This window comes from Mastomys coucha, unplaced genomic scaffold (assembly GCF_008632895.1).
Source record: "Mastomys coucha isolate ucsf_1 unplaced genomic scaffold, UCSF_Mcou_1 pScaffold16, whole genome shotgun sequence".
In the NCBI taxonomy this organism is placed as follows: domain Eukaryota; kingdom Metazoa; phylum Chordata; class Mammalia; order Rodentia; family Muridae; genus Mastomys; species Mastomys coucha.
The window spans coordinates 35031750-35044971 of NW_022196898.1; the positions used below are offsets into that span (position 1 = coordinate 35031750).

General features: G+C 42.3%; 1 protein-coding gene across 7 annotated transcripts in view; it reads left to right on the top strand.

Annotated features, from left to right (window-relative positions):
- The window catches only part of Sh3d19 (SH3 domain containing 19), a 163887-nt gene that overhangs the window by 140346 nt on the left and 10319 nt on the right, over positions 1-13222 (top strand). For all 7 annotated transcript variants that reach the window (XM_031374234.1, XM_031374235.1, XM_031374236.1 and 4 more), the window contains 6 exons: positions 174-438; positions 2551-2619; positions 2790-2930; positions 9062-9134; positions 10113-10243; positions 12300-12358. In XM_031374234.1, coding sequence (XP_031230094.1) covers positions 174-438; positions 2551-2619; positions 2790-2930; positions 9062-9134; positions 10113-10243; positions 12300-12358 — 738 coding nt within the window. The remainder of the gene's footprint in view (positions 1-173; positions 439-2550; positions 2620-2789; positions 2931-9061; positions 9135-10112; positions 10244-12299; positions 12359-13222) is intronic.

Below are 13222 nucleotides of genomic sequence, written 5' to 3' on the forward strand. Positions count from 1 at the left end.
TTTCAGTAAACTGTATCCCACTAGCAGGAAAGCTCTTCACTTCTGCACCAGGCACTCGTGTGTGTGTGTGTGTGTGTGTGTGTGTGTGTGTGTGTGTGTGTGTGTGTATATAGGGATGAAACAGAACCTACATGAGATCAAAACGCTGACTCATGGCTCCCTCTGCCTTTCAGACCTGTCCATGGAAAAGTCATTCCAGTGTGGAAGCCTCCCCCCAAAGGGGCCCCCGAAAGACCACCACCCCCTAAGCTTTCTGCAACCAAATCATCAAATAAAAATCTGCCTTTTAATCGCTCCTCCTCTGACATGGATCTTCAGAAAAAGCAAAGTCACTTGACATCTGGACTCTCAAAAGCCAAGAGTCAAGTCTTTAAAAACCAAGATCCGGTGCTACCCCCTCGTCCCAAACCGGGACACCCTCTCTACAGGAAATACATGGTGAGCCTGGACTTTAAAAATGTTGGTGCTTAAGGGTTTTGTGCTAGGATAAGAAAGGCCTGTCCTTCTTTTCAAAAGTGACAAAAGCAAGCGTGGGGTTGGACCCTAGCAGAGAAAGCTTTAGAGATGTTGGCTGCCACAAGCCTCCGTTTTCTGGGGCTGGAGAGATGGCTCAGCAGTTTAAAGCACTTGTTCTTGCAGAAGCAGAGGACCCCAGTTTGATTCCCAGCAGCCACCCGGCAGTTCACACCCATCCATAACACACGGTACACTGACATGCATGTGAGCAAAACACTCACACACATCAAACACATAAGTCTTTAAAAAACAAAACATCAACAAAAGTCCCTGGGTTTTCCAGACAGAGTATAAGAAGCACCCAGCAGGCAGGTAGGAATTCTACCTCACTGATGCAGTAGCATCTGCCGTGGGAGGGAGTGACTCCTCTCCTGGTATAATTTGTACTTTACAGCTGCTTTGTCCACTAAGTGAGTAGCATTTAAATGAAGTAGAAATTAAGCTTTTATTAAGATCAATGGTCTTTCTTACAGTTTTTTTTTTGTAAGCATAATTATCACGCCCCATTTAATAGGTACTGGTTAAAAGTTCTTATCAGTAATTGAGATAGTTGACTGTTAATTTTGGTCGGTCTCTTTGGATGTTTTTCACCAATTGACTTTTTGCCTGCGTTTCCCACAAATGACAGACAGAGGTGATTTATAAAAATTAACTTCTAAGTAGGCAGGGAGAACTATTTCTGTTTATTAAATAATTGCACGCCAGTGCTGTGTTTAACAGTAGTTAGTAATTTAATCCTGTTCTATACTTTTGTCAAGCCAAGAAGTGATTTTTACTTTAAGCTAATTCTGGTTTTGAGAAGAGAATAGACAGATAAAAACAGATAATATATTCATAGTCATTTAAATTAATGAAACCCACTGCCTCTCTTTCTCTCTCTCCCTCCCTCATCTGTCCACCGCCCCCACCCCTACCCCACTCCTGGCTAATATGACGTATAAACCAAGGAAACTTTAACTACGCTAACCCAAAGCATAGTCTTTGGGATAGACTACTTAATAAGTAAAGTAACATAGTAATTGGTATGTATCGAGAACTAATTATTAGCTAGACACTATTCAAAACTAGCCTTGCAGATTAGATACTTTTATTATCCCCATTATACAAATAAGGAGAATGAGATCACATTAGAGACTCAAGCCAGTTAGCGGTAAAACCAGGACATTAACACCAAACAATCTGGCGCTGAGCCCATACTCCTCAGCATTTTACCACACCATGAATACAGGGTTAATTAGTGGTATGTTCTCTGTTTGCTGTGGCCATCCTATACAAAACTCTCCATTCAAGGGGGACCTGGCTTCATTTGGGGTTCTGTGTAATGTCAAACTATTTAAGAAATTCAAAGAAATCAGTAATTTAAAATGATGGTCTGTTTAGAGTAATATGTCTCATTATAAAATACATCCTTTAAATCCACTTCCAGCCCCTATGGCTACACTACCATTAAATTACTACTAGAAATCTATGTGCCTTGGGAGCCTGGGGGGCTGTGGAGATGTGGGGAGAGTGACACTGCTCAACCCAGATTTACAAGGCCACCTCCTTGTGCTCTATGTCTTTGCTCGTGAGTAATCAGAGGCCCAGGCAGCCTCGGTCTCCATGTTTTAAGTGTATATTACATAGAACTTCTGACAATCTTCCAAGGCAGGAATAGAACCCTTTAGCCCTGGGGCTAAAAACCATCATAAGGTCAGACTGTTGAGGGGACAGTAAGTCACTGGGCTTCAAGCAGACAGACACTGGCTACCAGGGAGACTATGAGGCATATGGAAGCCATCAGTAAAGCCCTACAGAGAGAGGTCCTAAGAGAATGTGAGGTCACATTCACCCCTTGTGATCCTGTGGGCTCAGATCCACCTCCTGAGAGCTTCAGTGTCCAGGAGAAATGGCGGCCTCACTGGATCCCAGGGCTCAAGGCCTGCCTGAGAGCTCACCTTCTGAAGGAGTTGTACTTCAGCACACATGCCAAAGTGAACAGCAGCAGGTGACGGTTTGGGATTCTGAATAACTCTCTTACGGTTTACATTTAAGCTGTCTGTGCCTCATGGAATTGCCAATGAAGACATTGTCTCCCAAAACCCCACGGAACTCTCATGTAAGGTAAAGTCAAGCTCTTTCTTTACTGACTGATTAAAAAAAAAAAAATGTTGCCCTCTGCTCCTGCTATTATACATTATTAAATGCTTTAGGCTCCAAAGATTAAAATGTGGGAAAGTAATAATGTTTTATTAAATAATAATTGCTTCAGAGAGTGCTGTTGTGCTTTACAGCGTGGGGATGTACTTGTGATCCTGAAGCAGGCAGAAAATAATTACTTGGAATGCCAACGGGGAGAAGGCACTGGCCGAGTCCACCCATCCCAGATGAAGATCGTCACTCCCCTTGACGAGCGCCCAAGAAGCAGACCTCACGTAAGGAATTGCTATTGTGAGGGTTTGTGCCCTGCATGGCGACCCCGTCATAAAGCCATTAATTATATCCCCCACTCCTTGAGTTTCTTTTATCAGCAGCATTACTTTAGCCAGGGTGGAAACAACAGTAGCAGTTTGCTCCAATTTTGGAATAGATGACTCTAATCTTGTTGGCACAGAGACTGCTGGGTGTTCTGCCTCCTTCAAGTCATGGTGGCTTGTGGAAGCTAGGACACTCAACTCTCGGATTTTCCACTGAGAAAGGTACTTACTCTTTTAAATAATGTAAACCTGTTTATCGAGTACCAGAGGTTGTTTTTCTAACAGGATGAATCCATTATTTTAAAAGGAGTCCTGTGAATGCTAAATCTGACATACAAGACTGCTTTATAATGCAAGCTGAGCTCTGTATTGTAACACACACCTTTAATTCCAGCACTCTGGAGGCAGAGGCAGGCAAATCTCTGTGACTTGGAGACCAAGCCTTGTCTACATAATGAGGGCCAGGACAGCCAGAGCTATACAGAGAAACCCTAGAAAGAAAGAGAAAGCGAGAAAGAGAGGGAGGGAGAAGGAGAGAGGGAAGGAGGGAAGAAGGAAGGTTGGTTGGTTAATTTAACAGGGTGTGGTGCTCTTTCTGTAAGGAAGTGGAGACAAGCAGGATCGAAAGTCGAGGGTCATCCTTGGATGTGTGGTAGAGGTCAAGGGTATTCTTAGTGACAGGAGACCCTGTCTGGGGAGGGAAAGGGGGCTTCATGTAAACCTATAAGCCTCATTTACCTGCTTTAATAAATTCATTAAATAATGAAGTATAATTCAGTGTCTCAAGTCACAATTTAGGCCTGACGACATGTTTTTGGAGCCTGATGTAAGATTCAGAGATTCCTGAAGACAATTTGTTTAGTGTTACACTATTGTGACTCAGGTCACATTGCGAACCTGAGGTCGTGTCATTTACTGGGGAAAAAAAAACTGTTTCTAGTTCTAGTTGTGCTGTGGCTCAGCCTTTAGCACACACCTTTAATCCCTCTGGCTGGAATACAGACATGCCCTTAATACAGACTTTTAATCCCAAACAATGAAAGTAAAGTTAGTTTGTAGAAAAAGCAGCCATGTTTGAATATGATGTCTAATTGAGTGGCAGACAAAGTGATGAATCAGAGAAAGATTTGACAGAATAGGATCTGCCCAGCTCTCACAAGAAGAGAAAGGAACGAGAGGCTACTTAAGAGAGCAGTGCAGAGAGAAAAGGAGAGAGGAGAGGACGAAGTTTTACTGGGTCAGTTGTACAGAGACAGGTTACAGAGACAGAACAAGCTAGACACAGGTGAAGACATAACGAGCCAGAGAAGGAGAAGGAAACAAAAGATGAGAACAGATTGCCAGAGTTAGTGTGAGGCCAAGCAGAACAATTTAGTCAGAAGTCGAGAGAGAAGCTAAATTGAGCCAGCCAGTCAGCTTGGAGAGGAGTTTGAGTCAGAACAACTGAGCTGAACCAGCCAGCCACAGTTCAGAAAGAACTAGAAAGGGTGAGCTTTCTCAGCAGGAAGTCTCAGAAGCTGAAAACATTCTAGGCCTGGATAAGAGGCTAGAAGTTTCCAGGGCTAGGCCTAGATCAGCATGCTGAGGTAGTTAAGCCTCAGAGACAACAATTACCCCAGGAGAATAAAAGTTACATTTACAGTTTCCGCATTGCAGGAGACTGAGCTCAGGGTGTCAAAGAAGCTAGGCAGCTGTCAACACCCCCAGCTCTAGCTGTATTTTTGGAAGAGTTTAACTTTCCCAGTTAAGTGTTCACTATTTGTCACTCAAGGTAACAATGCCCACCAATCATTCAACTCAAGTATAGAGATTTTTAGTTTGTTCTTCATCCTAATTATCATAATCCAGTATAACCCCTTCTTGAAAGGCAGTTTATCCTTTGAAGTTTTTTCCTAAGAAACTAAAACTTACCATTTTAGGGAGAAGATCTGCCTTCAGCTGGTGCAGTTGGCACGTGAGAATTCTAACTAGTTCACATAGGAAACTTCTCTTACCCAGTGTTCTCTGTTTGGGTCCAACATCTGCCATCTGTTTAGCCGCCCTTCCTTCTTCCTCACGCTAGGAGGAAGCTATACCGCACGCTATTGGTAACAGCAGGACTTGCACTGCCAAAAAATCTATCCTCTTACATATATTTGTAAAGCTTAAAATTTAAAAGCTGTAACAGTCCAAAGTTTTCCCACTTTGAACACTGCCTTTTAGTCTCTCGAAAGCTGTGGATTTGCAGAGAGTTGGCCTCCGGGGGGCAGTGCATTGTCTCTGTTGCTGATAGTGAAACGAACCGTCCTTCAGGCTTTGGGGTTCTAGGGATTGTTAACAGCTTTTAGAAATGAAACTTGAGTCACTCCCTAGCCTCAGCACTTGTCTGATGCCCATTGCCAAGACCACAAAAAACCATGGAGAAGAAGGTCCAAAACCTTCCCCGAGGTTGGTAAACAGAAGATATCAAATGTATCGATATGGTTGAATGAATCCAAAGGACTAGTCAGAGAGAAAGTGAAGGATCATCACCAAGTGTGTGGCTTCAGTTTCCCTCCTACCTGGGTGGCCACAGAGCGGGCTAAACGGGTTTTGGTGATGGTGGTGGTTTTTTGTTTTGTGTTTTAATATGGGAAGTATGGTAACATCCTCAGAGTCGTTTTTAGAATTGACATATTGCATAGAAACCCAGAAGAGGTGAATCCATGCAGACAGAAAGTAGATTGGTGTTTGCATAGGGCTGAGGGGAGGGTGAATGAGGAGTAGCTCCCGAATGGTAGGCGTAAACCCCTCTGGGCAAGAATAAGACCACTGCCACAATGTTTGAGCCAATTTGAAGCAAACTTTATTAAAACTGTCCAGGATGATAGACACCAGCCAGGTCCATACCCAGGATTCGCAGACAACAGCACCAAAATATATCAGTCAGAGATTCACAAAGGGAAAACCCACAAGGCTACATACTTCTTACCTTCGTCCAATTGGAGGCAAGCATGTATTCTGATGTCCTTCCTGCCTACATACCTCCTGCCTGAGTGTGATCAAGCATATCCTGCGCAGTTAGGGCAATCAACTTGTTTACAACAATGAAAACATGTGTCGTGTTATCTGACATGAACGATGCCCCAAGAACTCCAGGATGTTCCCTGTTCTTGGGCAGGCTAAAGGCATTCTTGTTTTATAGATCTCTTAAGCACAGTAGTTTAAACTTAAAACATAACTTTAGCTCTCACATGGGTTCTGTGAAGCAGCAGGGGGAATAAAAAAAAAAGAAACATTGTAAATATAGACTTCAATGATAGTTGCACAATTCCACGAATGTTCTTTAACCTCATAGATTCTAAGTGAATACATTTTATTTTGTGTGAAGTGTATCTCAGACATTTAACAAGTAAGCTAACGGTAATGCATAGGAGGTATTTGTCACAGTGATTGGAGCATAATAACTGAGCAGTGGTATTAGCTATTCTTACTGTTACTTTAGCAATGAAAGCCTTTGAACTAAGTTAGGTTTACCTTCAAGCTATGCCCCGTGCTCCTGGAGTCTGGCTGTCTACCTCACTTGTGGACAGTCCTGTCTAGGCAGGTCCCCCTGATGTGTCTGTCTCCTTGCTCATCACTGAAGGCTTAAACAAGGACACTAACCGGAGGCTCAAATTATCTTCCCAACTTTCTCACTCCTGGGTATATTCAGGTCTTTGGTTCACTTGGAGACTCACATTCATGTTAGGTTTAAGGCAGATCTATGTCTTGACTTTTTCCAAGTCACTAGACATCCAGCCTAGTATTGTTTATTGGATAGCCATTCTTTTATCTGAAGATTTAAATCAGGAACAAATAAAAATTACACACACATACAATTACATAAATCGGTGTTCTTAAAGCCACCGGAGACCTGAAATAGCTCAGAATTACCGCAACTCCCGAGTTGCTCATTATGTAGAAAAAGGCAATAAGCAGGAGCTGGTGTGAAAAGCTGCCTCAGCCGTTATGTCTCGACCTGAGTTACAGTTCCGCTTACCTGTATTAAAGAGACAGTTTGCCTGTGGCGCATTTTGGTTGAAAGAGCAGGAGGATCCGGGAAAGATCTGGCGGAAGTGTGGGGTGGGAAGAGTAAGCCATTCCTCACAGCGCACTGTGATCAGGCTAGTGCACAGAGGCTGTAAGAAGGGCAAAGGTGAAGTCTCCCTAAGAGGTCAAGGGTCACTGAAAAATGAAGAAAGTGCACACAAATCTACCTTCATTCATTTTATAAGCTTGCTAGTGTTGAAGTTATTTTTTTAATAAAGCCTTCATTTTTAAAAAATTTATTTATTTATTATATGTAAGTATACTGTAGCTGTCTTCAGACACCCCAGAAGAGGGCATCAGATCCTCATTATGGATGGTTGTGAGCCGCCATGTGGTTGCTGGGATTTGAACTCAGGACCTTTGGAAGAACAGTCAGTGTGCTCTTAACCACTGAGCCATCTCTCCAGCCCAAGTTTTGAAGTTTTTAAGGAACACTCCCAAGGGTCAAGGATGGAGTTTTCCTTGCCCATGAATAAAGCCCAAGCCTTGATCTGCAGACCACCAAAGAAAGTAAGCGACATCCTGTAACTGGGTTTGATGATGATGATGATGATGATGATGATGATGATGATGATGATGATGATGATGATATCATTAATAAGCCTGTTTCTCCATGTAAGAGACTAAGAACCCAGGTGTGGTGACACACATTCATAAATTAGCACTCAAGGTGTTGAGGCAGGAACACCATGAATTTGAAACCATGCTAGTCTATATAGTGAGTTCCAGGCCTACCTGGAGATATAGCCAGACCTTGTCTCAAGAAATAAAGTAAACAGGGTGTGTTGGGTGCAGGCCTTTAATCCCATCAGAGGCAGAAGAATCTCTATGAGTTTGAGGCCAGCCTGGTCCACATGTCAGCAGCAGCAGGAGAAGGGGCCAGAGAAAGGGTAAGAACAAGGAGAAACAAAGAAAAACCAAAGAGAGGAGCAGCTGCTTGTCATAACAGAGTGTTGTCTGGACCTGGCCTTCTCGTCTAGCTAATCCCCACCATTGTTTACCTAGCCGAAGACTACTGCTTTCTCTTGGCTAATTTACTTAGAATTGCTGTTGAATAAGCCATTCAGACTAAATAGGAAGGCCAAGCATGGGAGATAGCATTGCTTTCAGACTAGAGAATGTATTCAGTTAAGTGGTAATAAATGAACTGGTTTTCCTTCTGTGAATTATACTTTTATGGGAAGTCATTAGCTCCTTTCATTGCAAAAAGCAAGAACATAAATACAGAACTTCATTCTCTTCCATCAGAATGGACTTAACTATGAAAGCTCTGTCCTCATGGTTTATTTGATCAGTAGAAGCAGGGGAAAGTACCATTCGCTGAAAGACAGAGTGGCTGAGTCACACAACTTTATGGTCAGGAGCTGGGCGGTGGTGGCGCACGCCTTTAATCCTAGCACTTGGGAGGCAGAGGCAGGCGGATTTCCGAGTTCGAGGCCAGCCTGGTCTACAGAGTGAGTACCAGGACAGCCGGGGCTACAGAGAGAAACCCTGTCTCGAAAAACCAAAAAAAAAAAAAAAACCTTTATGGTCGGATAAGTGTTATGGTGGTTTGTTTTTATCTCCTTTGACGTTTTTTAAAGTTAAACAGTTCTGCTTTGGTTTAGTTCCCTCCTTTAAAATCAAAAAGCTTAGTGAGGCTGGAAGGATGGCTCAGGGGTCAAACTTGCTGCTACTTTTGCAGGGGACACAGGTTCAGTTCTGAGCAACTGCAGTTCCAGGGAATCCGGTGCCTTCCTCTGGTCTCTGTAGGCACCAGGCACTTGTATGGTGGTGCACAGACATACATGTAGGCAAAACACCCATATGCATAAAGTAAGTAAATCTTTGAAAAGGAATGCTAAGTGATATGCAGTTGAAATTTATTTCTGTGCCCACCCTGGCAAGGACACATTCTTTTGTGAGCTCATCTGTGTGGTCCTCATGGGGAAATTCTTTCGGGAGGACTCTGTAACGAGACAAAACAATGGTCTTACAGAGATAATGAAACGGGTGCCTATCCTGCACACTCCACTCACAGCCCTGTTTTTTCCCCCAAGGATTCAGGCCACACTCAGAAGCCTGTAGACAGTGGTGCTCCTCACGCTGTGGCTCTTCACGATTTCCCAGCAGGTAAGGACATAAATAATAAATAGGTGGAGCCCTGGGATGCCCTCTCAAAGCCTTTCATCCTCATGCCTGAGCCTACGGAATGCTAGCCTGCAGCTGCCATCTTATATCCATCAACTCTGTCTTGAGGAAGGGGCCTTACACCCCATCATGCCAGAAGGCTTAGCTGGAAACCTAGCCTTTGATAGGAATGGCAGATCCCTCATACAAATGAAAAATAGTCATTGCCTACCATTTACAAACTTTAACTCTGTGATGAAGTTTTAGCTCAAAATAACATTTATTTGGGGGTTCAGGGTAGAACATTTACTTGCTTAGCATTGTGATGAAGTTAATTCTAGTTTAATAAGTAAAGTGGGTGTTTAAAAAGGTTTTTTAATATGTGTGTCACCCACTAGCTGTCTATGAGCTAGTGACAAAAGCATTAGAGTTTTGTAATCATTTAAGTCATCCTTCATAGCCAAAGCTACAGATTTTTTTTAAAAAAAAAAACTATTTACAACTTATTTATATATACTTGGCAGATTGATTTTTATTTTGGTGTAGATAAATTTTCTTCCTAAAAAGCTGTAGTAGTCCCTTAGTTAATATTTGAAGTTGGAATGGCTTTTACGGGTGGCTGGGAATAGTGGTAAGTGTATCGCGCCAGGTCTATAAAGATCTGTCAATGCTGAATGTGTTTTCAGCAAGACTTACATTGGCACAGTAGGAATCACTGGCCAGGGCGATGGTGGTTTTAAAAACTGTTTCCCTTAGTTGATATATCTAATCTGATCTTAGAAAGTAGAATCTCAAATATCACATTTTTAAAATATAATTGCATGAAAAACTTAATTTGATCAGCGTAATCTAGTCTGTGTCCGAATCGGCAGCATGCACTCCCTGCCTCTGTGGACAGATCTAAATGCCGCTTTGTCCTCTGCTTTAATCACATGTGCAGCTGGGGGCAATTCATTGTGTGTCACTAATTCTGTATTACAGAGCAAGCTGATGATCTGAGTCTCACATCTGGAGAGATTGTTTATCTTCTCGAAAAAATAGATGCAGAGTGGTACAGAGGGAAATGTAGGAACCAGACTGGCGTGTTTCCTGCCAATTACGTCAAAGTCATTGTAAGTGGGGTTTGTTTATTTTACTTGGCCACATTCGGTGCTTCAGTGAGGCCCCGCAGATGGGAAAGAGAAACTGGAAGCCTACAGTCTTGCGTTTGCCTTTTCTGTCTTCTCTGGGTCATTTGACACTCGGACATTTTTTTTTTTAAAGATTTATTTATTATTATATGTAAGTACACTGTAGCTGTCTTCAGACACACCAGAAGGGGGCATCTGATCTCATTACAGATGGGTGTAAGCCACCATGTGGTTGCTGGGATTTGAACTCAGGACCTTCGGAAGAATAGTCAGTGCTCTTAACCACTGAGCCATCTCTCCAGCCCAACACTCAGACATTTTTTAAATGAATATTTTCCCACACAGACTGGCTCTGTAAGCATTCAGTTATGGAGGAATAAGTGACACCTGTTACTGCTGACTGATTGGCTGTTGACAGAGTTTAGGAGTTAAGTACACATTGCCCGGCCCACCCTCTAACAAGGTAGTATCAGTTGGTAAATCATTCATCCTTGGAGAGTTCTTAAGCACTTAAGAGTGTATGTTAGTGCTTGGAGACATTTGGTGAACATGAGTTAGTGCAATCAGACAGTTCAGAAGGGATGCTCTTTGGGGGTGTGGCACCAGGTCAGTTTGAGAATGCCCAGGCACTTCTACCCGAGGAAGTGGTCCATTGTGTTTCACATAACATTTTCAAGTCAGACTGGAGAAAATTATATTGAAGCGTCAAAGTTTTATAGCCCCTAGTAGCTTAACTTGTGAACACACTCCAGTATGTTGAAGGTTTTCCTGCTAAGCCTGGGTAGCTGTGAGACATAGGAAAAACAAGGCTGTTCTTTGAACACATGTATTAATAGGAAAAATAGGACTCACTCCCTGATATAACCTATGGATACTATGAAATATCAATAAAGCTAACTTAAATGTTAACAGCTTATTTTGGAGGGGAGGAAAAACAATACTTTTCCATTATATTAGAAACTTTAAAATCTGGGTATTACAGAAAAATCTGTATTTTTCAAGTGAAAAGAGTCTGAGCTTCTTGGATTATGAAATGTAGGTCTTAAAATTGCCCAGTGTAAATGTGGCCTGGTTCTTCTCAGGACTCCAGCCACGTTCTCTAAATTAATATTAAGAGTAATGTAAGTTTTAACACCCCTCCTCATTTCTCTTCTGCTCAGTGGAACAGTGCTCCAAAAAGCACAATTACCACACTGAAATCAATCACACCCAGTCGGCCACATTATTGGTATAAATGTTATTCCTAAGCCCACAAGTTTAAAAAACTGTTTTAAAACACCAAACTTAGAGAATTTATCAGAAAGGCACTGATCTAATACAGACCTCACAGCCTTAAGTAGTTTCCAGCTGCGTGGTGATGGCCAAGAATGTTATCCCAACCCAGCTTTCCTGTTTACCTTCTACTAAGCAACTAGATGAAGTGCCTGGCACTTAGTAGACACTCATTTAGCACAAATTGTTTTCTTCTTGCCCTGTTTATATGAAGGGGCAAAGTGCCCCTCACTATATGGAGAATCCACCAATCTGATCAGACACTTCATTTGGGGACCAGGGAAGTGTTGCAGAAACCTGCTGTCTGTTTGAACCAAGATGCTTGATGTCTGATGTCATACACTCCTTGGATGAAGTGTAGAGATTTCTCAGGGATGGAATGGTGTTAGGTGCTCATGGAAGCACATAAGGCAAGAGTTAATTGGTTGCTCAAGGAAGACTACATCAAGAGCTGTTCTCCCTCCATGCCTGTTAGACAGGGGCTCACTGCTGTAGCCCTGGCTACCCTCTTTTTCATGATCCTCCTGCCTCAGCCTCTTGTGTACCAATGTTACAGGACTATGTAACCACATTCCGCTGAATCTGTACATTATTTTTCCCAAAACCTTTTTTTTTTTTTTTTTTTAGTGTTTAGCGTTTAGCAGCTGTAGCTCCAACAGTCAGCTTCACTGTTTAATTTTAATCGTGCATCTTCTAAGTACTTGATTTTAAATTTATCTTAACCAATGAGGAAAAGCAAGTGTTACCATGATTCTGTCTTTGCTAGGTTGATATTCCAGAAGGAAGAAGTGGAAAAAGAGAATCATTTTCATCTCACTGTGCTAAGTAAGTTTTGTCTGTGTTCTTTTGTATAGTTTTTTTTAAAAGGAGTTAGCAATGAAGAATTTCTAAGGTTAATCATTCTATCACATGATTAGACAGATTCTCAGTGTCCTTAATTCTGAGGTAACTTTATTTGCCTAAAAGGTCATAGTGAGAGGCTAGAGACATGATTCGGTGATTAGGAGATGTCCTGCTTCTGCAAAGGACCCAGGCTCAATTCCAAGCACCCATGTTAATTAAGTAACTTAAACTACTAACTCCAATTCCAGGGGTCTGGTGCCCTCTGCTGGCCGGTGAAGGTATGTGCATGCACAACTTTTTATTTTTTATTTTTTTAATTTTAAAAAAAGAAAAGAGAGGCTAGAGAACTGGCTCAGCAACTAAGAGCAACTTGCTGGTCTTGCAGAGGACCTGGGCTCGATTCTGGCACCTGTATGTGGTTCACAACTATTTGTGACTCCAGTTCCTGGGGAGTCAATGCTTTCTTCTGACCTGTCCGCACCAGGCATATGTATGTATGGTGTGCATATACATATACATATATATACATGTATAAACACTCACACACATAAATAAATAAATAAATAAATAAATAAATAAATAAATAATAAATAAAGAACATTTTGAAAAGAAAATGCAATAGGCTGGTAGAAGCCAGCTTGAGCAGCCTTCTGTGCAGGCTTGGAAGCAGCGGGGAATCCCTCTGGCTAGATTTGTCCTGGCCTGTACGAAGTTTTGCTCTCAGGGAGTTCTTAGTGTGGCTTTCTGGTATTTATTAGCAGCCTTTTTAGAAATGTAAAGTGTTGCCGGGCGGTGGTGGCTCACGCCTTTAATCCCAGCACTTGGGAGGCAGAGGCAGGTGGATTT